The sequence below is a fragment of the Mobula hypostoma genome, chromosome 1, assembly GCF_963921235.1.
Source record: "Mobula hypostoma chromosome 1, sMobHyp1.1, whole genome shotgun sequence".
Taxonomy (NCBI): Eukaryota; Metazoa; Chordata; class Chondrichthyes; order Myliobatiformes; family Myliobatidae; genus Mobula; species Mobula hypostoma.
Window position 1 is genome coordinate 237,242,457 of NC_086097.1, and position 26,090 is coordinate 237,268,546.

Here is a 26,090-nt window from a genome sequence, read left to right on the forward strand (position 1 = left end):
GTCCCAGCACTGAGCCTTGCAGTACCCCACTAGTCACCGCCTGCCATTCTGAAAAGGTCCCGTTTATTCCCACTCTTTGCTTCCTGTCTGCTGACCAATTCTCCACCCACACCAACACCTTACCCCCAATACCATGTGCTTTAAGTTTGCACACTAATCTCCTGTGTGGGACCTTGTCAAAAGCCTTTTGAAAATCCAAATATACCACATCCACTGGTTCTCCCCTATCCACTCTACTAGTTACATCCTCAAAAAATTCTATGAGATTCGTCAGACATGATTTTCCTTTCACAAATCCATGCTGACTTTGTCCGATCATTTCACCGCTTTGCAAATGTGCTGTTATCACATCCTTGATAACTGACTCCAGCAGTTTCCCCACCACCGACGTTAGGCTAACCGGTCTATAATTCCCTGGTTTCTCTCTCCCTCCTTTTTTAAAAAGTGGGGTTACATTAGCCACCCTCCAATCCTCAGGAACTAGCCCAGAATCTAACGAGTTTTGAAAAATTATCACTAATGCATCCACTATTTCTTGGGCTACTTCCTTAAGCACTCTTGGATGCAGACCATCTGGCCCTGGGGATTTATCTGCCTTCAATCCCTTCAATTTACCTAACACCACTTCCCTACTAACATGTATTTCGCTCAGTTCCTCCATCTCACTGGACCCTCTGTCCCTTACTATTTCTGGAAGATTATTTATGTCCTCCTTAGTGAAGACAGAACCAAAGTAATTATTCAATTGGTCTGCCATGTCCTTGCTCCCCATAATCAATTCACCTGTTTCTGTCTGCAGGGGACCTACATTTGTCTTTACCAGTCTTTTCCTTTTTACATATCTATAAAAGCTTTTACAGTCCATTTTTATGTTCCCTGCCAGTGTTCTCTCATAATCTTTTTTCCCCTTCCTAATTAAGCCCTTTGTCCTCCTCTGCTGAACTCTGAATTTCTCCCAGTCCTCAGGTGAGCCACTTTCTCTGGCTAATTTGTATGCTTCTTCTTTGGAATTGATACTATCCCTAATTTCTCTTGTCAGCCACGGGTGCACTACCTTCCTTGATTTATTCTTTTGCCAAACTGGGATGAACAATTGTTGTAGTTCATCCATGTAACCTTTAAATGCTTGCCATTGCATATCCACCGTCAATCCTTTAAGTGTCATTTGCCAGTCTATCTTAGCTAATTCACGTCTCATACCTTCAAAGTTACCCGTTTTAAGTTCAGAACCTTTGTTTCTGAATTAACTATGTCACTCTCCATCTTAATGAAGAATTCCACCATATTATGGTCATTCTTACCCAAGGGGCCTCTCACGACAAGATCGCTAATTAACCCTTCCTCATTGCTCAAAACCCAGTCCAGAATAGCCTGCTCTCTAGTCGGTTCCTCGACATGTTGGTTCAAAAAACCATCCCGCATACATTCCAAGAAATCCTCTTCCTCAGCACATTATCAATTATTCTTAGGAAGGAATGCAGTACAGATTCACCTTATGTTATCGAGGTTTTAATTTATTTATTGAGATACAGTGAAGAACAGGCCCTTATGGCTCTTCAAGCCGTGCCACCCAGCAAACCCCAATTTAATCCTAGCCTAATCACAGGACAACTTACAATGGTCAACCAACCTATCAACCGGCATGTCTTTGGACTGTGAGAGGAAACCCACATGGTCACAGAGAAAACGGGCCAATTCCTTACAGGAAGGGGCGGGAATTGAACTGTTAAGCGTTGTGCTAACCACTACGCTACCGTGCAGCCCCAACAATAAAATCACAACAGATTACGCTAACTCTGATCCGAAATCTCCGGAGGGGAAGGCCCCGAATCCTCGGCTTTGCCTGTTGCTTGGCGGCCGGGGCCAGGGTCAAAGCGCTCAGCAGGGATGGTGCTCGGTGCTCGGTGTCGGAGGGCTGGTCGGAAGCTGGAAGTTTTTGGACGGACCCAGATTCGGACTGTGGTCGGGTGCTTCCAGGATGCTGCATCGGCAAGTTTGCGGCGCTGGAAGCTCATGGCAGGGAGAGTTTTCTCCCTTCTACCATCTGCGTAAGATGTTGGGTCTATTGGGACTTTGAGACTTTTTTTGTTACCATGTCCATGGTCTGCTCTCATCAAATTATGGTATTGTTTTGCGCTGTTGTAACTATATGTTATAATTATGTGTTTTTTCTCAGTTTAGTCTTGGTCTGTCTTGTGTTTCTGTGATATCATACTGGAGGAACATTATCATTTTTTAATGCATGCATTTCTAAATGACAATAAAACGAGGACTGAGTGGATTTCAGGGATTGCATTGATAAAGTTTGTTGGAGGTTTTGAAAGGAATTAATAATGTAGGCAGAGTTAAACCTTTCCAGCCGGCAAGCGTGCCCAGAATGAAGGAACATAACCATATAGTCCAAGACAGGCTATCCAGAAGGAAGTATAGGAATCTTCCCTCTTGTAAAATATGGAATGTTATCCCATAGGAGAAAAAACAATAACTGCTGGTTATTGTTGGTTATAGCCAGGGGTTGTAATGGGGGACAAGCTCCTGCTGCCTTTTAAATGGCATTCACCCCAAGTAGCCTCTGACAACCATGTCCAGCTCCTGGCCTTCATGTGTGGCTTAGCTACTAAGCCCTGCAGAACTGTTTCCACTGACAGAAGAAGGTGCAAAGACTTGTTCCTGGCACCTTACAACCAGGCACTCCAGGCAGATGGGTCTTGTCAGTCGTGGTGGGTAGCTCACCTAGGAGAAGGAAAACTCTGATCTCAAACCTCTACTGCCTTGTGGCTATACCCACTCATGGGAAAGCTTCGGGAGTAAACACTGAGGGAAAAATCCAGACCTGGCAGAACTTCATTGAGTTTAATGTTGACAGGCAACTCCTGCGACACTGCTGGTACCAAACTGCATCGGTCCCTGCCATTCCCTGGGTTCATCAGTGGCATTGAAAGGGGGAGTTTGCTACATGGGCAATAGCTTGCTCACCATATCATACTGCACAGAACAGTTATTAGGATGAAAGATCCATGGTTGACTCTGCCCTCATTCACTCACTCACTCAGTTAGATATGGTAACGTTAAATGTGGACCAACATTGATGACTTGTCAGATGCAGCCATGACCTCACTTACTGAAGAAAAAGGGACAGAATATCCAAAACCTAGTTCAAACCTTAGAGTACAAAGTCCATTTTAACTTGACAATGCCTCAATGGTAGTGGTGGGTGGTATATTAGGGATGTTTAAGAGACTACTAGATAGGCAGCCTGAGATGCATCCTGGATATCACGTGGACTGACCGAGTCACCAACAATGAGGTCCTGGCCTGCGCCCAGATACCCAGCCTCTTCACCCTGCTCCAACAACGCCGTCTCCGCCGGCTGGGCCACGTAAACCACATGTCAGATGGGAGGATCCCGAAAGACCTGCTGTACGGGGAGCTGGCCTCCGGCAAGAGGGCACAAGGGCAGCCCCATCTTCGTTTCAAAGATGTTTGCAAGAGAGACATGAAGTCACTGAAAACGAACGTCGAGAGGTGGGCGGACATCGCAAGCAATTGCTCTCACTGGGGGCTGGAACTACGCAGAGGTCTAAAAAGAGGAGAAGAGAAGCTGAGGCTTGCTGCTGAAGAAAAGCGCACTCGTCAGAAAAGCAGCACCAAGACAACACTGGAGGACAGCGCCTTCAAGTGCAGTCGATGCAGCCGAGACTGTCACTCCCGTGTGGGCCTCCACAGCCACAACAGACGCTGCTCTAACACAGACTGAAGCAGGACAATCCAGGCACAGATCCATGGTCTCGCGAGACTAACGGATGACATCGCCACCACCTCCATTAGATAGGCACATGGATGTAAGAAAAATGGAAGTTTATGAGCTGTGTAGGAGTGAAGAATTAATGGTGGAGTCGGGTTATATAGATTAGCACATCTTGGGCCAAAGGCCTGTTATTGACCTGTATTATTCCATGCTCAATGTTTTAAATTGTAGGTAACTCATCCTAGTGCTCTGTGTAATGCTGAGTCTTTATAAAGCACTGGTGAGGCCTCACGTGGAGTACTATAAGCAGCGTGGGCTCCTTATCGAAGAAAGGATACGCTGACGTTGGAGAGGGTACAAGGAGGTTCACAGAAATGATTCCGGGATTAAAAGACTTATCATATGAGGAGTGTTTGATGGCTCTGGGCCTCTACTCACTGGAATTCAGAAGAATGAGGGGCGACCTCATTGAAACCGATCGAATGGTGAACAGCCTCGATAGAGTGGATGTGGAGTGGATGCCCCCTAAGACCAGAGGACACAGACTCAGAATAGAGGGGCATCCTTTTAGAATGGAGTTGAGGATGAATTTCTTTAGCTGAAGAGTGTCAATCAGTGGAATTTGTTGCTACAGGTGACTGTGGAGGCCAAGTCTTTATCTGTATTTAAGGCAGAGGTTGATAGATTCTTGATTAGTCAGGGCAGACAGGTGTACAGGGAGAATTCAGGAGATTGGGGCTGAGAAGGCAATAGATCAGCCATGATGAAATGGTGGAGCAGAATCAATGGGCTAAATGGTCTAATTCTGCTCCTATATCTTATGGTGTTATGGTCTATGGTGTATCATGTGATTGCATACATATGTGCAATATGACAAAAATATCATTCTGTGTTAAATAAAAAATTACAGGTTTAATAATCAGTTCTGATGAAAAGTCTTGGCCCAAAACAATGACTGCTTATTTATGTCCATAGATGCTGCCTTGACTTCCATCATTTTGTGTGTTTTGATCTGGATTTTCAGTATCTGCAGAACCTCTTGTGTTAAGGATAAATAAAGTTGCCTCTAACTTTGCAAATTTATAAAAGCTTTCAATTTTTTTGAAGATGGAACTTCTCATATTGATGACATTGAACAAAATGCCGATGTGAAAGACTTGTGTTCTGGTCAAAAAATAATGAGCGTATGCAGTCTTGTACTTAGTGGGTAGAGGGGGCACAGTGAATGACAGAGAGATGGGAGATAAAGTATATGGGTCAAATTCTTGCCTTTAATAATAGATAAGGCATTTATTGGAACCAATAAAGTTATGAAGTAAAGTTATGAGCAACACACATCAAAGTTGCTGGTGAACGCAGCAGGCCAGGCAGCATCTCTAGGAAGAGGTACAGTCGACGTTTCAGGCCGAGACCCTTCGTCAGGACTAACTGAAGGAAGAGTTAGTAAACTCACTTCTTCAGTTTCAAAGAACTTTAAAACTAATGGAGTGTTCCTTAAACTGCATTTTAACAAAAAAAACTCTAATGTCCATATTTAAGGCATTGCAACACACACAAAATGCTGGAGGAACTCAGCAATTCAGACAGCATCTATAGAAATGACTCAAAGTTAATGCTTTGGGCACTCCTTCACTTCTTTTCAGTACTGAAAAGGAAGGGGAAAGACTCCAGAATAAAAAGGTAGGGGGGAGGGACAGGAGGGTAGTTAAAAATCTGATAGGTGATAAAGGTAAAGGGCTGGAGAGGAAGGAATCTGATAGGAGAGGAGAATGGACCGTAGGAAAAAGAGAAGGAGGAGAGGACCAGGGGGAGGTGATAGGCAGGTGAGAAGAGGTAAGGGGCCAGAATGGAAAATAGAAGAGGAGAGAGGGAGAAATCAATATTCATGTGAATAGTTTGGAAGCTACCCAGATGGAATAAAAGTTGTTGCTCCTCCACCCTCATCATGGTGCATAAGGGATCTGTGGACCAACAGGTCGGAACAGGAATGGGAATCGAAATTAAAATGTTTGGGCACTGAGAATTTCTGCTTTTGGCAGCTGGACTGGAGTGTTGTTGGTCCTATTTCACCATTTTTATCTTGCTTTCTGATTTCTGTTACCATGCCAACTGTGTAACAGGACATGCTACATGTTTAGAAATTTTCAAATATTCATGCATGATCAGATTTCTTGTCCTACACTGGAAAAAGGAATAGAATTTGTATCAAACCACCAGCAATGCATTAGTGCTAAATTTTGAAATGAATTTTAAGAAAACACTGTATTCTCATTACTTTAAATGAAAAAAAAACTGTGTACTAATCTTGAAAATGGAAGAGAAAATGACAAAAGAGAAGAAACAAAGATGAGATGAAGTAAGAGTCATTCCTGAGGAAAGCCTGAGAGAACTGTATACTTTAATGGGAACTGTTTTTTTAAAATTCATTTGGCAGTCTCTCTCACCTGACTATTCTTCCGAATACAGGTTGAGTATCCCTGATCCGAAATGCTTGGGGTTTTGGATTTTAGATTTTTTTCAGATTTTGGAATATGTAATGAGATAGCTTGGGATCACCATCATTTTCTGTTACTGATTATTGATATCCTGTATGTTCTTGCTATTTTGTGTGTGCGGGGACTAGGTCTCAAGCTGAAGTGTTGCCTGTTTACATCTACCCAGGAGAGAGACAGAGGCACCGGTGGTGGTGAGGCACGGCATCTAGACTGGAGTTGATGCTGCTCCCTCCCAGTGTTCACTCAGCAGAAGACAAGCTGTCTTGTGGTTGACTGCGAATTTCTGCGATTTGAGTGTGGACTTTTTTTACTGTGTGGCTGTTTCTTACTGGTACCTTTATGTGCTTGCTATTTTGTACGTGCTCTGCGTGCTTTGTGCTGTGTGTGACTGTTGGTCCTGTGTTGTGCACCTTGGCCCTGGAGTAACGCTGTTTGTTTAGGCTGTATTCATGTATGGTTGAATGACAATTAAACTTGAATTGAATTGAATTTCCAACTTTGAATTTATATGCTTCAGGTAAGCAGTTTTTGTCATATACTTGCTTATCACACGTCTGTACTTAAGTGAAAATGGTTACATATCATGAAAATATGTTGTGCGCAGGGTAACAGAAGCAGTATAACAGCATCGGGAGAATACCTGAATCAGCTGTTGTACAACAACAGACAAAGGCAGGCTTTCAGTCTCAACCTACGATGCTATGTTTTGATTAAAAGATTATAATACACTGTATTTGTACGTTACTTTATTTATGTTTTACGTAAGGTATAAAAACAATCAGCATCACAGACTTATACTTCAGCTAGTTTTTCATCATTAGCAGATACTTTAAAAAATGTAATACCCTGCCTTTTCTTAAATCTCCGCATCCAGCCTGCTGAATATTCACAATTACCTTCAATTTTCAGTTTGTCGTGATGGATCTTTGCTTGTTTCATGACCAGCATACAGCTAAGTATCATATGTTCAGTCCAACGTTGATGATACACGACAGAGATCTTTATTTTTTGCTTTATGTAATGTATTCCTATTTTTCATTAACTCCTGTCTATTACTTTGGTGAGGTCACTTCTCAGAACTGTCTGTTGTGCGCAGAGACCAGCGCATCACCAGGGAGGCTTCCTAGCATCTTGTAAGATTTTCCATTTGTGACGTCAACACTCAAAAGAAAATCTGGATTTTAGGGACTTTCAGATTTTGGAATTTCAGATAAGGTACTCTACAGGTATACCCTCGGTGGACATTTTATGAGGTACCTCCAATATCTAATAAAGTGTCCACTAAATGTATGTTCAAGTTCTTCTGTTGCTGTAGCCCATTCACTTCAAGGTTTAACATGTTGTGCATTCAGAGATGCTCTTCTACACATCACTACCGTAACATGTGGTTATTCAAATTACTGTCACCTTCCAATCAGCTTGAACCTGTCTGGCCATTCTCATTAAGAAGATGTTTTTGTCTACAGAATTGCTGCTCACTGGATGCTTTTTTAAAATTTTTTTGCACCATTCCCTGTAACCTCTAGAGACAGCTGTATGTGAAAATCCCAGGAGATCAGCAGTTTCTAAGACACTCAGATCACCCCATCTGGCACTAACAATCATTCCATGGTCAAGGTCACTTAGTCACACTTTTTCCTCATTCTGGTGTTTGTTCTGAACAACAGCTGAATCTTTTGACCACGTCTGCATGCTTTTACGCACTGAGTTACTGCCACATGATTGGCTGATTGGGTATTTGCATTAACGAGCAGGTGTACAGGTGTACCTAACAAAGTGGCCACTGAGTGTTGATTGAAGCACCAAACTAATCGTTTCATTCGGCAACATACAGTTTATTTCATCATTAATATGCAGTTTATGTGATAACATTGTCTGCCTGTCACAGAATGAAAAAGCGTTTATTTGATCAAAGATTGTCTTGTTCAATCGCATGCAAAGTAAACTCTTATTGCATTAAGCCAACTTATGCATATTATGGATAATGCTTTCAACATGTTGCATTGCATTAATCAGTTCCCAGATTATACAGACTGATAAATTGATGTTTCTTATTTGCTTGCTTAAGGATGACAAACACCTACCTGCACAGTTTGCTATGGTAGCTGACTAAATCTGCACTTGCTGGAAAAGGTAAGAAACTGAGGTTACTGTGTAAAGGAGAGTTGGCTGTGCATCTGCTACTTATTCATGGTAAGCTGCCATTAGAAAGATCGGATCGGATTATCACCTAATTTTGGCTCCGGCTCGGGTCCTGGAGAATAGAAATAACCCAGAGTGGAGATCTCCAAAATATCAGAAGCAGATTATGAACTGTTCAGAGTTAAAGAGGAGCAGTATTCTGTTAGGGCCGCAAAAATAAATTTCTCAAGAAATTCTCAGAACTAATGGCTTCTTTAAGGACCGGTAGGTTCAGGAACAGTTATTACCTTTCCGCCATCAGCTCCTGAACCAGTGTGGATATCTTCACTCACTTCAACCCTGGACTGATTCTAGAACCTGTGGACTCACTTTCAAGGACACATGTTCTCAGTATTATTTATTTACTTAAATTATAAGGTTTTCGTATTTGCACAGGATTCTCTTCTTTTATGTATTGGTTGATGTAAGCCTTGGTTTTTGTGTAGTTTTTCATTGATTCTGTTTTATTTTGTTGTTCTACTCTGAACGAGAATGGTGACATATACTGTACTTTGATAATAAATTTACTTTTAACTTTTCTGGTTAAACTGATCAAAATCCAGTGCAACTCAGTGGAACAACTTCACCCCCTTGTGCCATTTAGCGTAGAGCCAGGGTTCCATGGACTCCTCGGTTAATGGTAGGGGTCCATGGCATAAAAAAGATTGGGAAGCCCTGGCCTAGACAGAGCCTACGGTCAGCATAAGACATGTTTTCCACACCTATGGAGACTAATGAATGAGATTTTTTAAAGGCACGTGCACCTCTAGTTTAAATTGGACACCACAAGTTTTGATACAGAATTCAGAGAATGAATATCTACTTGAAAGACAAAACTTCGAGCTGCAACTGAAATTTCTCCACCCCAAACTCCAGTAATAAATTCTGTTCATGTATAGTTGACATGGCCTGGATTGAATTATCCTCCTCCGCATATAACATACTGATACATGGCAGAAAACTCAATTTTGAGCATGAAAGAGTCTGCATGAAGGACAGGGAGTATAATAGAATTGGAGAGGTTCCTTGAGTGATAAAGAATTAGATCATCTCAGTGTTGAGAGAGGGTATGAAAAGAGCACGATAAAGGTAAGCAGCAAAAAGAGAGATTCCAGATACAACTACTAAATAGGAAAGGAAAGTGACCAAGACATAGGAGCAGAATCAGGCCATTCGGCCCATTGACTCTACACTACCATTTCATCATGGCGATTTATTATCCCTCTCGACCCCAATCTTCTGCTTTCTCCCTATAACCTTTGATACTCTAACTAATCAAGAAGCGATCGACATCCACTTAATTGCCCTTCACAGCCATTCATGGCAATGAATTCCACTGATTCAGCACCATCTGGTTAAAGATGTTCTTTCTCATCACAATTCTAAAGGGACATACTTCTATTCCGAGGCTGTGCCCTCTTGGTCCTAGATTCCCCCACTCTTTGAAACGTGCTCCTCATGAACATACTGTCTCAGCCTTTCACTGGTTGGGTTGAGTTGTTCTCTGATTTTCATACTTTACTTGCAAACGTTTCATCACCATGCGAGGAGACTCCGTCAGTGTCCTGTTGAGTGTGGTGTCTCCTCTGAATGTTTGGCCTTATATATTTTTCAATCAGTTAATTCAATGTCATTTTGGAAACTCAGTTGTGATATGGAGAGGAAATTTTGTTGCTGATTGGCTGCGTGGCGAACTTCATTGTAGTCCGGAATTTTGCCCACATTGGCTCATAAATAGGATGTTTATGGTTACAGAATTGTTCGCAGAAAACCACGCTTCTAGGAATTCTCTTCTCTGACGTCTGTTTGCTTGCTCCATGACTCTCATTTACGATCATTCGAATTTGTGCCCCTCTCAATCTTCATGGGTAGAGACTCGGGAGAGTTGGTCATGGCACTTTACAGCCAGATGATATTTATAGTTTCTTGTAGGTAGTTTTCTCCCGCTTTGGCTGACAGAATATTTGCTGCAGTTCCTGTATTGGATTTTGTAGACCACATTGGTCTTGTCTAATAGCTTGGTTCATTCCTTTAGTCTGCAAAGCCCTCTCCTCAATGTTGCTGCTTATCTTGTGTACAAATGAAAGTCTATGTTCTTGCAGAAGTGGGGCCGTCAGTTCCAAGATATTTATTATATCAATAAGTATTTCTATGTTCGGAAGGTTTCAATGAGACACACCCCACTAAATGTAGTATCAGATAGAGATATAAAGGTTTTAGAAATGGTTTAGATTGATTTCCATGTATTAGGAGAGTGCTCATGGTGAACTGTGTGTGTTTATTCATGAATGAATCTACAGTAAAGTAGTGAATAACGTTCAAATAGGAATTTAATGTTGCTTATTCCTCTTAAGAGGTAACGGCCCTACTTGTCAAAGGGAACAACAAATAAATTTAATAAAATGGCAAGTAAAATACAAAAAAGCAAAAAGAAATTGCGGATCCTCACCAGATGAGAAACAAATTACATCCTAAGTTCAACAAAACAGACAGAAGATAAATGAGGAAACTAAGTTAATACTAAAAATAGTACTGTGTTTAGAAAGATCAGAATCAGGTTTATTATCACCGGCATGTGTCGTGAAATTTGATTCAAGCTTTCAAAACAGAAAGGATTCAGAGTTTATGGAGAGAGAGTACCTCCGAGCTTTCGAGCCCATGGCCAGACAATGCAGTTGAAAAAATTAGACCTAGGCCTATCAGAAGTGAAGTTAAAAAACCCTTCCACAAAATAGAAAATTGGTACCGACTTTTATAAACAGTAATTTTATTGGAACAATCGTTAACTTGAGATATATGGATTTGTGATAATCAAAAATTTTAAGAGATGTTGGAAAAAGGTAGTTATTGCATGGATGAGCATCATTCAATACAGTTTGAAAAATATCAACTTTATTTTTTTCCAATGCTGCATCTGAACCAACAGCATAAACAATACTTTTTAAAGTGTTCTACGAATTCTAAGTTATCCAAATTCAAAGTTCAAGGTACATTTATTATCAAAGTATGTATAAATTATACAACCTTGAGATTGTCTCCTTACTGGCAGCCTCAAAACAAGAAACCTGAAAGAACCCATTAAAGAAGACTAACAATCACCCATTGCAGAGAGGGAGAAAATAAAACATGAATCGTGTAAGCAATAAAAGCAAGCAACAGCATTCAAAACTACACTGTCTCTAAACTAAACTAAACACAAAGCCTGGAGCAGGCCCAAAGCCTCAGCCTCAGTTCGACACACAGAGGAGTAAAACGGAGCTCGCAGGCACAGAGCCCACAGCAGCAGGAGCAGGCCTCGGCCTCAGTGCAGTGCAGAGCAGAGTAAACGTTGCGAAGTAGCGAGCAGAGCTGGCTCGACCCTTGCCTCCAGTCCCGACACTCGGCCTTTTCAATCCCTCTTTCCCGGTGTCTAAGTTGTCCAAGCTCCAGGTTGGCCCCCACACTAGGACCTGGGCCCTGTCACATTGACGTGCTCTGGGCCTGGAGCCCACCGCCCATAACCAAACTTTCCAAAGCAGCCCGGCACTTAGATCGATCGAACCTCGCTCTCGGTTTAGGTGGACGGGCTCTGAAATGCCTGTCTCCACATCGCATACCCCGACTCTGTCTCCAACATGACTTAGCCTCACTCTGACCACTTCTCGACTTCTATAATATATTGCCTCGACTCGTCAGCAGGCTATTGATGTTCTATTTAATACCCTTATTTGCGTAGCAAGTGAAATGTGGACTTGAGATACATTAAACTGAAAACACATTTTCCTTACTGGTCCCTCCTTCTCAGCTTTGTTCTACCTGATGATGTGCTTTGTAACCCAGAAGCAGTAATGCCCATGCATTGGTATGAAATCAAAGTTTAAAAAAAATTAATCTTTCTTAACCATTTTTCCATCTGAGGTTTCAACACATTGTGAATTGATATTTAACAACTTCTATTGGTTTTTACTGAACTGGCCTATGAAATATGAAACTATATTAACATTATGGCGCAAATGAAGAAATGCAAATATAAGCAACATCATAAAAGTATGAAGGTATTTAAACAGTTACAGATTGTATATAAAACAGTCGTCATTTTGGCTATTGTTCGAACTTTTAGGACTTGTACCTGTATTCATCAGGTACCCTCAGGGACTAATCAATATGCCTGGACTTAAGTGCAATCATGACGAACATCCACAACCTAAAAGAAAATATATACCATCGATAACAAAATACAATGGAAACCTCAGGTAATTTACATAAAATTCACTTACCAAACTCTCTGGAGACAGTGATGGAATAAACACAATTGTGTCCAGTACTATAATTTCTGGGATAGTTTGGTGACAGCACTGTACCATCAGAACCTGAAGATCGACTTCCACATGGAGCTGAAAGATAAATTTGTATTTTATAAATACTAATAATATTTTAGGATTCACATTGGAGGAAAAACATTCTATGCAGCAAGTTGCCGATAAGACTAGTTTCCCTTGAAAGCAAAATAAATTATATTCGGCCACTTGTTATTTTTCCACTTTTAGTCACAATTTATTCTTCACTGCTTATTGCTATCTACCCTCACTGATAGGGTGGAGAACTCACAGCAGTGGTGCTCTTCACAACCCATGCATACATGTTGCAGTAAATTGCAAATTAATCCAGGTTGAAAATCCCAGAGCATTCTGGAGTTTGATTGTGCCATGCAGAAAGTAAGCCTTTTTTGAGTTTTATTAGAGCCATCCGTGATTACGTTTCACCCTGAAAGTCTTAAGTTGGAACTGAAGTGGCTCAAGGAAGGAATTAGACTTCATGACAACTTAGATCCAAAGTTCTATTGAGTGCTATTGAACAGACAAGAAAGAGGTTAACACTATGGTACATCAGGAATATTTCCGAAATGACAGCAAGGCTGCTCCATCCACATGCAATAATGGTAGCACACAAACCCAACATAACCATCAGAATACTCGTCTCAAGACCCAAATATCCAATAGCCCACATAATATACCAAATCCAATGTGGAGACTGCCCCAAACACTATGTAAGTGAGACAGGGAGAAAATTATCCAAGAGCCAACATGAACATCAACTAGCCATAAGAAGACCCGATCCTCCGTCACTCCTCTCAGTACATGAAGACCAACACTCCTCTCAGTACATGAAGACCAAGAAGGACACAAGTTTGTCTGGAAAACTACAAACATCCTGGCAGAAGCACAAAACAAGAAATCACGCGAATTCTTAGAAGCTTGGTTCTCAACAGAAGGCTCTGTTGATAAGTATATTGAACTGGAAACAATTGACAAACCTATGCATCTGTGTATCAGGGCTGAGAGATGAGCTATAGACACCCAAGGAACCAACACTCACCACGATCGATAACCAGGGATACAGGCCAGCGGAGATCACTCAGGTTGGCCGGGACCCAGTGGAGATTAGCGCCCAACCAATCAGAGCAACTTGTCAGACCAACAAAAATGAGAGCATTCCTCAGAAACAACACTCAATTGCGCATTGACGCTGTCACCTTGAATGGTGATGAAACGTTTGTGACCCAACCTCCAGGCTTCGTCAACAACCTTACATACAGCCAACCTGAGCTACCAATCTTCTTTTATATTTCAGTCTCCCAAAGCATTTTACTCAGCCTTGTTTGAGACAACCAACTAAACACAGTCTGTGTTGGGCTAACGAGGGCTAACTTAGTAATAGTGCAGACTATTCACAGTTCTTGCAAATCAGTGTTCTGTAAATTCGGGATCTAGAACTTGTTAATCAATTATTTGCAATACTCCATCTGTCCTACAGCAAAGAGACTTCAATGAAATCATTAACAGGCAACTTTGTATTTTGTGTCATTTCACTATCACTGTCTGATTTTCTTTAACAAAATACTTACTGTCCAATATCTCTTCAGCAGACCTCCAGTTCTGTCTTTGAGTTCATCATCAAAGTTAATCAATCCTGGAATTCCCTTCCTAAACCCGTTTGATATTTAGCACTCTTTATTCTCTGTGTCCTTTTTCATGACCTGGCCAGTGTTTGCATAGCTAAATGTAACATAGCACTTATGTTGCTAAATATCAGCATCCCTTCTCTTCTCCTTGCCCCCACCTCCTCTTCACAACCTGCCCACCACTCCCTTTGGTTCCCCACATCCTTCTGCTGTCCTACCCTGTCAGATTTTTTATTTAGCTTTTGCCTCTTCCATCTAACGTTATGTAGGTCTCACATCATTCCCGTTCATTCTCCCTCCCCCACTCAAGTTCAAGTTTAATTATCATTCAACCATACACGAATGTAGCCAAACAAAAGAGCGATCCTACAGGGCCAAGGTGCAAAACACATTACCAAAAGCACACAGCATGCTGCATATAGCTCACGACAGCAGAAAAACATACAATCACGCAAAGAAAAAAAATGTATAGCCCAAGTCTCAGAGTGGCGTGGCCTGAAGATTGATGAAGTTATTCTGGACCAGCTTGTTCTTCCACTGAGCAGACACTGAAGAGCAGCACCAAGCCAACACCAGAGGGCAGCACTGACGGGCATAGCCTCCCCTGGGCGTTTGCAACAAGCAACCCCGTGGCATGAGGGCCTAGTCCTCGCTGCAACCGAGGCAATGCAGCTTCCCCACCGCCAGTCTCAGCAGTGAACCGGACATGTCGCATTACTAATGTCCAGCAGGAGCTCCAGATCACAATCAGAATGTATTAAGAGAGTAACTGGTGTCACACACCACAATGGTACACAAGTCCAGGCAACAACACGATAATGGTACACGGTAAGTCCAGCTCCATCATTAATGAGAAATTTGCTGGTGGGATAGTCCTGCAGAACTTGATAATCTGGGAATCCAGCAGTGACTTGTGATTGTAAAAAAGATGTAAAGGACGAACAATTACTTTTATCTACCTTCCTCTCTCACCTGGACTTATCTGTTATCTGTCAAGTAGGGGACCGTGCACAATCCTGATTTGATGGAGACGGACGTGACAGCACAGCGGAACATATGGAAAACTTCTGAAGTGCCTGCTTCGCTGCCGCTGCTACTGTGTGGTAACCAGAATCTCCGGAGCCGAAGGCCCCGAAATCCTCGGCTTTGCGTGTTTCAGCAGCCGGGGAGAAGTCGAAGGCGCTGAGCAGAGGATGGTGCTCGGGAGGCTGTATCGGAGAGGCTGCCCGGAAGCTCGGAGTTTTCGGACGGATGGACTCAGGGTCGGCTGCTTCCAAGGTATCAGCAAGTTGACGGTGCCTGGAGGCTTATGGCAGGGAGTTTCTCCCTTTTGCCGCCTGTTATCGGGGACTCAGGAGTCGATCGACTCGGGACTTTGAGACTTTTTTTTACTGTGCCTGTTCTTTATCAAATTATGGTATTGCTTTGCACTGCTGTAACTATATGTTATAATTATGTGGCTCTGTCAGTGTTAGCCTTTGGTCTGTCCTGTTTTCTGTGATATCACTCCGGAGAAACATTGTATCATTTCTTAATGCATGTATGCATTTCTAACTGACAATAAAAGAGGACTGAGTGTTCTCATAACCTAATAATCTAATCTATTTCCTGCCAGGTTGTACTCCTCCCTATCCCTTTAACTTCTTATACCGCTTCTTCGCCCTTCCTTTCCAGTACTGATAAAGGGTCTCAGCCCATAACACTGACTCTTTATTCCCCTCCGTAGATGCTGCCTGACTTGCTGAGTTTATTTGGTATAGGTTGCTCTGGATATCATTTTGTTTCAGTTGTACGCATTCCTTGTGTTCTTGGAAGCTTTTACTAAATTCAAAGGTCTACACAAAATGAAAGTTGCTCTTATGGAAAACAGATTAAACCACTGAAATGGCCCTTCTGGGAGCGTAGAATTTATCTCCTTTGGCATGCCAACTCTGCTGCTAAATGGAAGCCCACAGGCCCCATGTGTCAAACCACCCGCTCACATTAGCAAATGTGAACAATTGTCATGGAAGTCACTTAGTACTTCACACTTAGTGATAATAAGACCATAATGCCACAAGACCATAAGATATAGGAACAAAATTAGACCATTTGGCTCATCGATTCTGCTCCGCCATTTCATCAGTCTGATTCATTTTCCCTCTCAGCCCCAATCTCCTGCCTTCTCCCCTTGGTGTCACTTGTGGGCTGCCCCCAGCGCGTATAGTAATACAGAGCAGTGCAGCACATAAGCAGGCCCTTCTGCCCATTCAGACCATGCTAAGGTATTATTCTGGCTAGTCCCATCAACCTGCACCCAGACCTCCATACCCCTCCCATTAATGTACTTATCCAAACTTCTCTTAAATATTGAAAGTGAATGCACTACTTCTGCGGGCAGCTCGTTCCACACTCTCACAATGCTCTGAGTGGCGAAGTTCCCCATTGTGTTCCCCTTAAACATTTCACCTTTCACCCATTTCACTGTATGCTTCGACATTGTAACCTACCTGTGATGAATAAAGCTAACCTTTATCTCTTCAGTTACTTACTGCCCATTATGCCACTGACTTTTAGGGCAGCAATGAAGGTCTTCCATCTCTGCCTGTCCTTGGCAAAACCAATTTTGGTCTTTCTCTTGGCAGTCTTCAGGGCTTCCTTCACTATGCCAGTAGCTTCCTCTTGGTTTTCACTATTGTCAGTCATGCAGGTCCCAGGTGGAGAGTAGGGAATACACAGATATAGAAGGATTCTTCATCGCTTTTCAATAACAATTTTTTTTAAACAGTTCCCTGAGCTGAACCCCAGAACCTGGAGGACCAGAGGACTACTCTTAGTCTAGTCTGTACCCTTTGACCTGCTTGGCATGGGTGACCCTACCAAGGGTCAAAGCACAAGGCCCTGGCTCCAGTGAGCATAGCCCTCTGGATCATTGAGGTACTCAAGCCTCCAATCGACAACAAGGACGCTTTATCTCTTTAAGAGATTTTTTTTCTGCTCTTTGTTCCTGGGGCTGACTGTTAGCCACACACTTTCACAGACTACGAGTATTTATCCTACAACATTCCAATTCCACAAGGCATTCACAATTTTGTCCCGTGAGTAACACACTCAAAACCGCATTTTCTTTCTATTATTTTCTGATCCATCTTTTGAATTATACATCTCTGATCTCAAAGCATCCCAGCTGGCGGCGAAGCAATGAACTGCAGAGAGTCAAAGAGAGGTATAGGGATAAAATGGTGTTATGCTCTTGGAACAGCTCCTGAATAAACAGGCATTTTCAAAGATCTAGCATGAAATCAGCACCAAAAACTATGTCAGGATAGAGAACCTGCACTCAAAAGGTCTTTATCTCATTAAATGGTTGCAGCATAAATTGGGCACCATGGTAACGTAGCGGTTAGTGCAACAAGACTACAGCTCAGGGCATTCTGGAGTTTGGAGTTCAATTCCAGCACCATTCTGTAAGGAGTCTTTGTACGTCCTCCCTGTGGAATGCGCGAGTTTTCCCTGGGTGCTCCAGTTTCCTCCCACAGTCCAAAGTGGTACCGTCTGGGTTAAATGGTCCAATGATTAGGTTAGGGCTAATCAGATTTGTTGGGGGTTGCCGGGGCGACATGGCTCAAAGGGCCAGAAGAACCTTCTCCACGCTGTATTGCTAAATAAAAAAATTAAACAAAATGGGCTAACACCTGATAATGCGGAGGAGTCCTGCCTCTAGCGCAATTCCAGCTGGGTCTGCTTTAGTTTAAATATTTAAACAGTCAGAATCTGAATCATATTTATTATCACTGTCTTAAATGACATGAAATTTGTTGTTTTGCAGCATCAGTACTGCACAAAGACATAAAATTACTCTAAATTACAAAATAAATCAACTGTACTTTATTTGTACAGTAATTCACAGCTACTCTCTTGAATCATACAGCCCAGATGTATTCTAAATTTTTAGATATTATGAAGCATATTCAAATTGGGCATATTCATGTCCTGTTGTAAATGCACTCTTAAGTAAACAAAAAGTAATTTGTAAGTGTACCTTTACTTTTGTTGTTAATTTAGAAATGTTTTGTCTATCAAACCAAGCATATAATCTGTATCCATTACTCTGCTCTTTGGGCACTGGTGAAAGCCTTCAAGTTTTTGACATTATTCTCTTTTCAATGAGGCCATATCCACTCTCTCCCCAAAAAAAAGGTAAGTGTAGATCAGCTGACAGCAAATTGGGAAACACCTCCCAAACAGTGGCGCCCAAGTTCCCTTCTAGATACATTTTTAGTAACATAAAATAGATGATAAGATATAGGAGCAGAATTAGGTCATTTGCCCATCAAGTCTGGTCACCATTTCATCATGGCTGATCCATTTTCCCTCTCAGCACCAATCTCCTGCCTTCTCCCCATATCCCTTCATGCCCTGACTAATCTGAAATCTATCAGCCTCTGCCTTATATATACCCAATGGCTTGTCTTCCACAGCCACCTGTGGCAAAGAATCCCAGAAATTCACCACTCTTTGGCTAAAGAAGTTCCTCTGTATCTCCGTTCTAAAAGGTCGCCCTTTTATTCTGAGTCTGGACCCTCTGGTCTTTGACTCCCCCACCACAGAAAACATCCTCTCTACATCCACTCTATCAAGGCTTTTCAGCATTGTCTAGGTTTCAATGAGATCCACCTCCACTCCCCCACCCATTCTCCTGAATTCCAGTAAGTAGAGGCCCTGAGCCATCAAACACTCCTCATGTGACAAGCCTTTCAATCCCGGAATTTTTTTATTAAAGATGCTGAGGTGCATTGTTCCTTTCAAGCAAATTCCCTTGAAGGCCAGCAGCTGTTGTTTGGGAGCAGTGCAAGCTGCTGGAGTCATATTTAAAGAAAAATTTGCCCACGCATCAGCAAAAGCAGTCTTTTTCAAAGGAGTGTCTTCTTCAGAGATCCAGATACTGATAAATAGACTATAAGACACAAAAAGATGAATGGAGGATCTCTAAATAATAGGTGACCTTAAGATCATGGAAGAATATGGTAACAAAAGATCTTTGCTGTCTTTTGAAAGGGTGTCCATTAGTTGTACTCACTCAAATTTTTTTCAAACCCTATCAATTTTTCTCTTTCAGTATTTCCCTCTAATTCCTAGTATTTCAGTATACAATATGAATATTATCTGTCTACTCTTTTGTTTTATTTTAATGGGACATAGAACAGTATCGCACAGTACAGGCCATTGAGTTCACAAAGTTGTACTGACTATTTAACCTACTTGTAGATCAATCTAATCTTTCCCCCCCACATAGCCTTCTATTTTTTTCTCATCCCTCTGCCTATCTAAGAGTCTCTTAAACATCCTTAGTGTGTCTGCCTCCACCGCGATACCCATCAGTGTGTACCATACACCCACTACTCTCTGTATAAAAAACCTACCTCTGATATCCTTCAGTCACCTTAAAAATTATGCCCCTGTGTGTTAACAATTTCCAACCTGAGGAAAGTCTCTGGCTGTCGACTCTTATCATCTTGCACAGCTCTATCAAGTCATGTTATAAACGCAAACACGAGGAATTCTGCAGATGCTGGAAATTCAAGCAACGCACATCAAAGTTACTGGTGAACGCAGCAGGCCAGGCAGCATCTCTAGGAAGAGGTACAGTCGACGTTTCAGGCCGAGACCCTTCGTCAGGACTAGTAAGAGATTTGAAAGTAGGAGGAGGAGGGGGAGATCCAAAATGATAGGAGAAGACAGGAGGGGGAGGGATGGAGCCAAGAGCTGGACAGTTGATCCAAAATGATAGGAGAAGACCTTATATTCTGTCTGGGTAGCCTCCAACCTGATGGCATGAACATTGACTTCTCAAACTTCTGCTAATGGCCCACTTCCCCCTCGTACTACATCTGTTATTTATCTATATACACACACATTCTTTTTCTCTCTCTCCTTTTTCTCCCTCTGTCCCTCTCACTATACCCTTTGCCCATCCTCTGGGCTTTCCCCCCCTCCCCCTCTTCTTTCTCCCTGGGCCTCTTGTCCCATGATCCTCTCATATCCCTCTTTGCCAATCACCTGTCCAGCTCTCGGCTCCATCCCTCCCCCTCCTGTCTTCTCCTATCATTTTGGATCTCCCCCTCCTACTTTCAAATCTCTTACTATCTCTTCTTTCAGTTAGTCCTGACGAAGGGTCTCGGCCCGAAATGTCGACTGTACCTCTTCCCAGAGATGCTGTCTGGCCTGCTGCGTTCACCAGCAACTTTGAAGTCATGTTATAGGCAATTTTCTTACATTGTTTTGATACTGTAACTAGAATTAGTATTTTATTTTGTTTTAATTATATTTATCTCACTTTTAACATCTTTTATATCTGCTTCAATTGTTTTTACATGTTTCTGTCAAAGATATTTGAAAGCTGTTTACAAGAGCTGTTGGAGTGCTCTGGAGGTGGGAGGTTTACGATGCCATGCCTGAGGCCTAATTGCAATGCAAGCTTACTCCACCTTGACAGATGCACTGGTTCAGATTGACCCCCTGGCCACTGTGATTGACAGGTTAGAGCAGGGCTGGTTGCAGGATGATTTGGCCCTAATAAAAGGTTACATTATTTTGGCTGGCCATCCCAATGGGCATTCGGAGGTATTGATTTTTTTCCTTGGACGTAAGATCATAAGACAAACTGCACGCCAGCAGGTGTAGCCCTTCCTCCACTTGCAGGGACAAGCGCACAACGTTGGTGCTACTTCATGCACCCAAGTCGAGATCGAAAATTTCATCAACTTTGCTTCCAACTTCCACCCTGCCCATAGATTCATTTGGTCCATTTTTGACACCTCTCTCCCCTTTCTCGATCTCTCTGTCACTATCTCTGGAGACAAACTGTCTACTGATATATTTAGTAAACCTACCAATTTCCTCAGCTATCTTAAACACAAATCTTCCGACCCTGTCCCCTATAAAAATGCTTTTCTCATTAAAAACTCATTTTCTCGGTTCCTTTGTCTCCACCGCATCTGTTTCCAGGATGAGGCTTTCCTTTCCAGGGCAGCAGAGATGTTCCTCTTCTTCGAAGAAGCTTCCTTCACCATTGATGCTGCACTCAACTACATCTCCTCCAGTTCCTGAGAATCCGCCTTCACCCCATCTCCCTGCTGTCTTAACAGGGATAGTATTCCTTTTGTCCTCACCTACTGGCAGTTCTCCCTGCAAGCAGAAGTGCTACATCTGCCCATTCACCTAATCCCTCACCTCCATTCAAGGCACCAAACAGTCCATCCACATGAGGCAACATTTCACATGCAAATCTGCTGGAGTCGTCTTCTGTATCTGGTGCTCATGATGCGGCCTTCTCAAAGTTAGTGAGACCTAACGTGGATTGGGGGATCAGTTTATTGAGCAGTTTTAGTCCCTCCACTAAAAGCAGAATTTCCCCTGGCCAACCATTTTAATTCCAATCCCCATTCCGTTTTGGACATGCCAGTCTACGACCTCCTCTACTACCATGATGAGGTCACTATTGGTTGAAGAAGCAACACTTCATATTCCATCTGGCTAGCCTCCGACCTGTTAGCATGAACATCGATTTCTCCAGCTTCCAGTAAACTTTCCCCTTCTCCTTTCTCTCTTCTTCAATTTCCCTCCCTGTCCCCCACTCTTACCTCTTCTCTTCTCCTCACTGGTCTATTATCTCATCCTGGGTCCCCTCCTCCTTCCCTTTCTCCCACTCTCCTCTCCTATAATTTTCCTTCTTCTCCAGTCTTTTATCTTTCCCACCTTTCCCCTCTCAGCTTCATGCTCATTCCCCTTGCCCACCCATCTGATTTCACTATCACCTTCTTGCTGTTCTTTTTACCCTCCTCCCCACCTTCTTATTCTGGCTTCCAAGGGTTTTGGCCTGGAATATCGACTGTTTATTCATTTCCATTGATGCTGACTGACCTGTTGCATTCTCTGTGTGTTGCACTGTTGTATCAAGCGGTTATTTGAGTTACTGATGCCTTCTTGTCAGCTTGAAGCTGTCTGGCCATTCTCCTTTTGGCCTATCTCATTGGCAAGGCATTTTCGCCCAACAGAACTGCCACTTACTGGATACTTTTTGTCTTTCGCACTATACTCTGTAAACTCCAGGGACCGGCATGTGTGAAAATCTCAGGAGATCAGCAGTTTCTAAGATACTCAAACCACCCCATCTGGCACCAACAATCATTCCACGGTCAAAGTCACTTGGATCACATTTCTTCCCCATTGTTTGGCTGAAATATTACTGAAGCTCTTGACCATGTATACAAGACATTGGTGAAGGCACATCTGGAATATTGTTTGCAGTTCTGCTGGCTTAGCTATAGGACCTGGAAAGATTCACGAGGATGATACTGGGTCTGGAGTGCTTGTCTTGTAGGGAGAAAAGGGATAGGGTGAGCCTTTTATTCCTGGAGATAGGAGGCTGAGTAGTGTTCTTTTAAGGTACTTAAGCCATGAGAGGTGCAGAAAAGTAGAATGATAATACTCTCTTTCTAGGGGAGTCCTAGAGGGCACAGACTGAAGTTGCAACAGCAAAGATTTGAAAGGAATCTGAGGGGCAAAAGTTTCCACAAAGAGATGGAAGTCTCTGTCTTGGTAATGGTAAAAAGACATAGTTGGAGGTTAAGTATAGAGAGCTATGACATCAAAGCTGTGAATGATCTGCTGCAAACTTGGTCAGAGGTCAATGAAAGATTCACATCAATTAACATTCTGGACCACCCCAGAGGTTTTTGCCCTGTCTTTACCCTCAGTTACTTGCCATTTCATGACACATTCAATTCACTTTTCTTCTGCTTCCCCTCATTTGCTTCTATCTGTCATCTCCTCATCCTCCATGTTAGTCAAAGGCTATCGAGCTGCAGCTCCAATTCCTTAACATGATCTCTGAGGAGCTACAGTTTGATACAGTTATCAGGGAGACTGCAGTTCTCCCACAGCATTTATTTATTTATTGATTGATTGATTGATTGATTGAGATACAACGTGGAATGGGCCCTTCCGCCCTTCAAGTCACACTGCCCTGCAATCCTATCTTAATCACGGGAGAATTTACAATGACCAATTAACCTACCAACCACTGCGCCTTTGATCTGTGGGGGGAATCCGCATCACCCCGAGGAAACCCACATAGTCACAGGGAGAATGTACAAACTACTTACAGTCAGCTGCAGGAATGGAACCCTGGTTGCCTGTACTGTAAAGCTTTGTGCTAACCACTACGCCACCGTGCTTCAGGTGACCTTGTTGTGAAGAACCTTGAGGCAGTTTGTAATGTTAAAGTCATTCTTTAAATGCATGTGTTTCTTCTTGTTATCATTATAGTTTTGCTTTACCCTCCCTCCCCCACCCACCGGCCCCTTTCAAATAAGATAAACATTTTATGATTCTCATAACTCATCCATATGGCAGTTTGCTTCTGGTGCTTTGAGTATTATTATTTAACAGCACCAAGAGATTGCATTGTTAGCAGAAAATTCACATTGGCTCCAGGGTCTGTTGACAGTCTTTCTGCATGAAATTTAATTGCAGGGTCTCAACAAAGCTAAGCTACAATACGTTAAGAGGCAAGGAGAGGTTCAATGGGTATTTTATGAGGGCTGAGCACTATATCACTAGTAAAATTGACACACAGATGTCTTCCAATGAGCCTGGAGATAAAAGACCTTAACAGCAGATAATTAGGATGTTAAGGGTGGGTCTGAAGTTCACCAGAAATGCTGGAAATTATCAGAAGATCAGGAAACAGTCCGTGAAGAGAAAACCAGTTTGACATTAACTTCTTTTCTCTTCGCTTTCTACCTTGATTTTAGATTTCCAGCATCTGCAGGCTTTTGATTTATAGCTCCTCCAGGTGTGGATGTTACTCAATGTAAGATCATTTTATTTTTAAGATCAATGCACATAATAAGCCCCTCAAACACAATATGGAAATCTGTTCTGCTTTCAGCCTGTTGAAGATAAGGGATGATGAGGAATGTGTGCCGTCCAATCAGGATGGTGGAACTGGGGGGAGGCTCTTGGTGAGGGACACTAAGGTTGGCCTTGGGGCTTTCGTTCGGTGGGAGATGAAGAGAGAAGACACTGGATTCGACCCAGAGTGGGACCGCGATTCGATGGAGCCAGGTGCTAAGATTGACTGAGGATCGATGAATATCAGTGAAGCATTGAGCTCCAACTTCTGCACATTTGACTGTTTAATTAAAATGGGCCCTTTTCTTTTTGTCTTTCTTTACTAAACCTTTAGTTAAGGTTCATAAATATAATTCCTTTAATTGGATGCAGTATAAATGTCTATTATTTTGTGGCACTAATTTGTAACAGGGTAGCAAACTGCACTGCATCCACACAAACGGGGGTTTTGGGTGGGGAGAACAGTCTCAGTCTCCGGGCTTGGCGGGACCGGAGTGTGCCTTCCCTAGACTTACGCAGCCAAGGAAACCAGCAGGGTTCATATGTATGTGACTCAGGTAACAAGAAGAAACAAGAAATGTGCTTACTAAAGGAATACATGACTGCAAGCGCCCAATGTACTGAACATTGTGCAAGAACAAGAAAGTCAATAGCAGATGGCAGACTACGACAATAGTGATTGGAAGGGCTGAGCTCACTGGAAGCAGTCATGGGTATTCAGAGAGTAAAGGAGGGGTTCCCAACCTTTTTTATGCCATGGGCACCATTAACCAAGGGGTCCGAGAACTCCAGGGTGGGAACCCACTGTATTAAAATATAAAAGATATAACATTACAGCATAGTACAGATCCTTCGGCTCACAATACCTTTTAACCTATTCTAAGATCAGTCTAAACCTTCCCTCCTACATTGCCCTCCATGGATCATCCATGTGTCTATTTAAGAGTTTCTTCAATATATCTGCTTCTACCACAACTCCTGGCAAAACATTTCACACAGCCTCCACTCTCTGTGTAAAGAACTTGCCTAATCACCTCACCCCATTCTTTCCTCCAGTCACCTTGATATTACATCCCCCTGTATTTATTAATTCTGCCTCAGGTAAAAGCCTCTGGCTATCCACTTGTTCTAAATCTCTTATCATCTTGTACACCTCTATCAGTCAACTCTCATCCTCAATCCATTACTGATGTCTTTTTTCAGCCAATTTTTCTCATTGGCTCCCTTTCTACAGTCTGGATAGACACAAAGTCAAGTTAAGTAAGAGGGGTGGAATATTTTAGGTAGGGAGCCCTGAAGTACAAGTTGTCCACATGATGGTGTGTTTTAACTCCACATTTGTTCCTAAGTAGTTCATCCTAACCATCCCAGCCCAATTTCTCTGGGGAGAGAGTAGATCTTTTCTTGGGAAATACAGGTTCAGCCACATGAGGATAAACCATGGCATCAGCTGGACCATAAATCTTCAAAATGACTAATACTTAGGGGATTAATTTTAAGGTGATTGGAGGAAAGTATAGGGAGGATGTCTGAGGTAAGTTTTTTTACACAAAGACTGGTGAGTGCATGGTACGCCCTGCCAGGGGTGGTGTTAGAGGCAAATACATTACGAGCATTTAAGAAACTCACAGAAAGAGAAAAATGGAGGGTTATGTAGGAGGAAAAGATTAAATTGATCTTAGAATAAGTTAAAAGGTCATTATGATATCATGGGTCAAAGGACCTGTACTGTGCTGGTTCTATGGTCTAAATAAATAGCGCCTGGCATCAAATCAGCAATGCATACTGTTGGTAGGTGGTGAGTGTCGAATGCCTTAACAAATTTAGT

The 26,090-nt window shown here is 42.5% G+C and overlaps 1 protein-coding gene across 1 annotated transcript in view; it reads right to left on the bottom strand.

Annotated features, from left to right (window-relative positions):
- The window catches only part of csmd3b (CUB and Sushi multiple domains 3b), a 2,345,756-nt gene that overhangs the window by 294,336 nt on the left and 2,025,330 nt on the right, over positions 1–26,090 (bottom strand). The window contains exon 31 of the mRNA XM_063066157.1: positions 12,681–12,797. Coding sequence (XP_062922227.1) covers positions 12,681–12,797 — 117 coding nt within the window. The remainder of the gene's footprint in view (positions 1–12,680; positions 12,798–26,090) is intronic.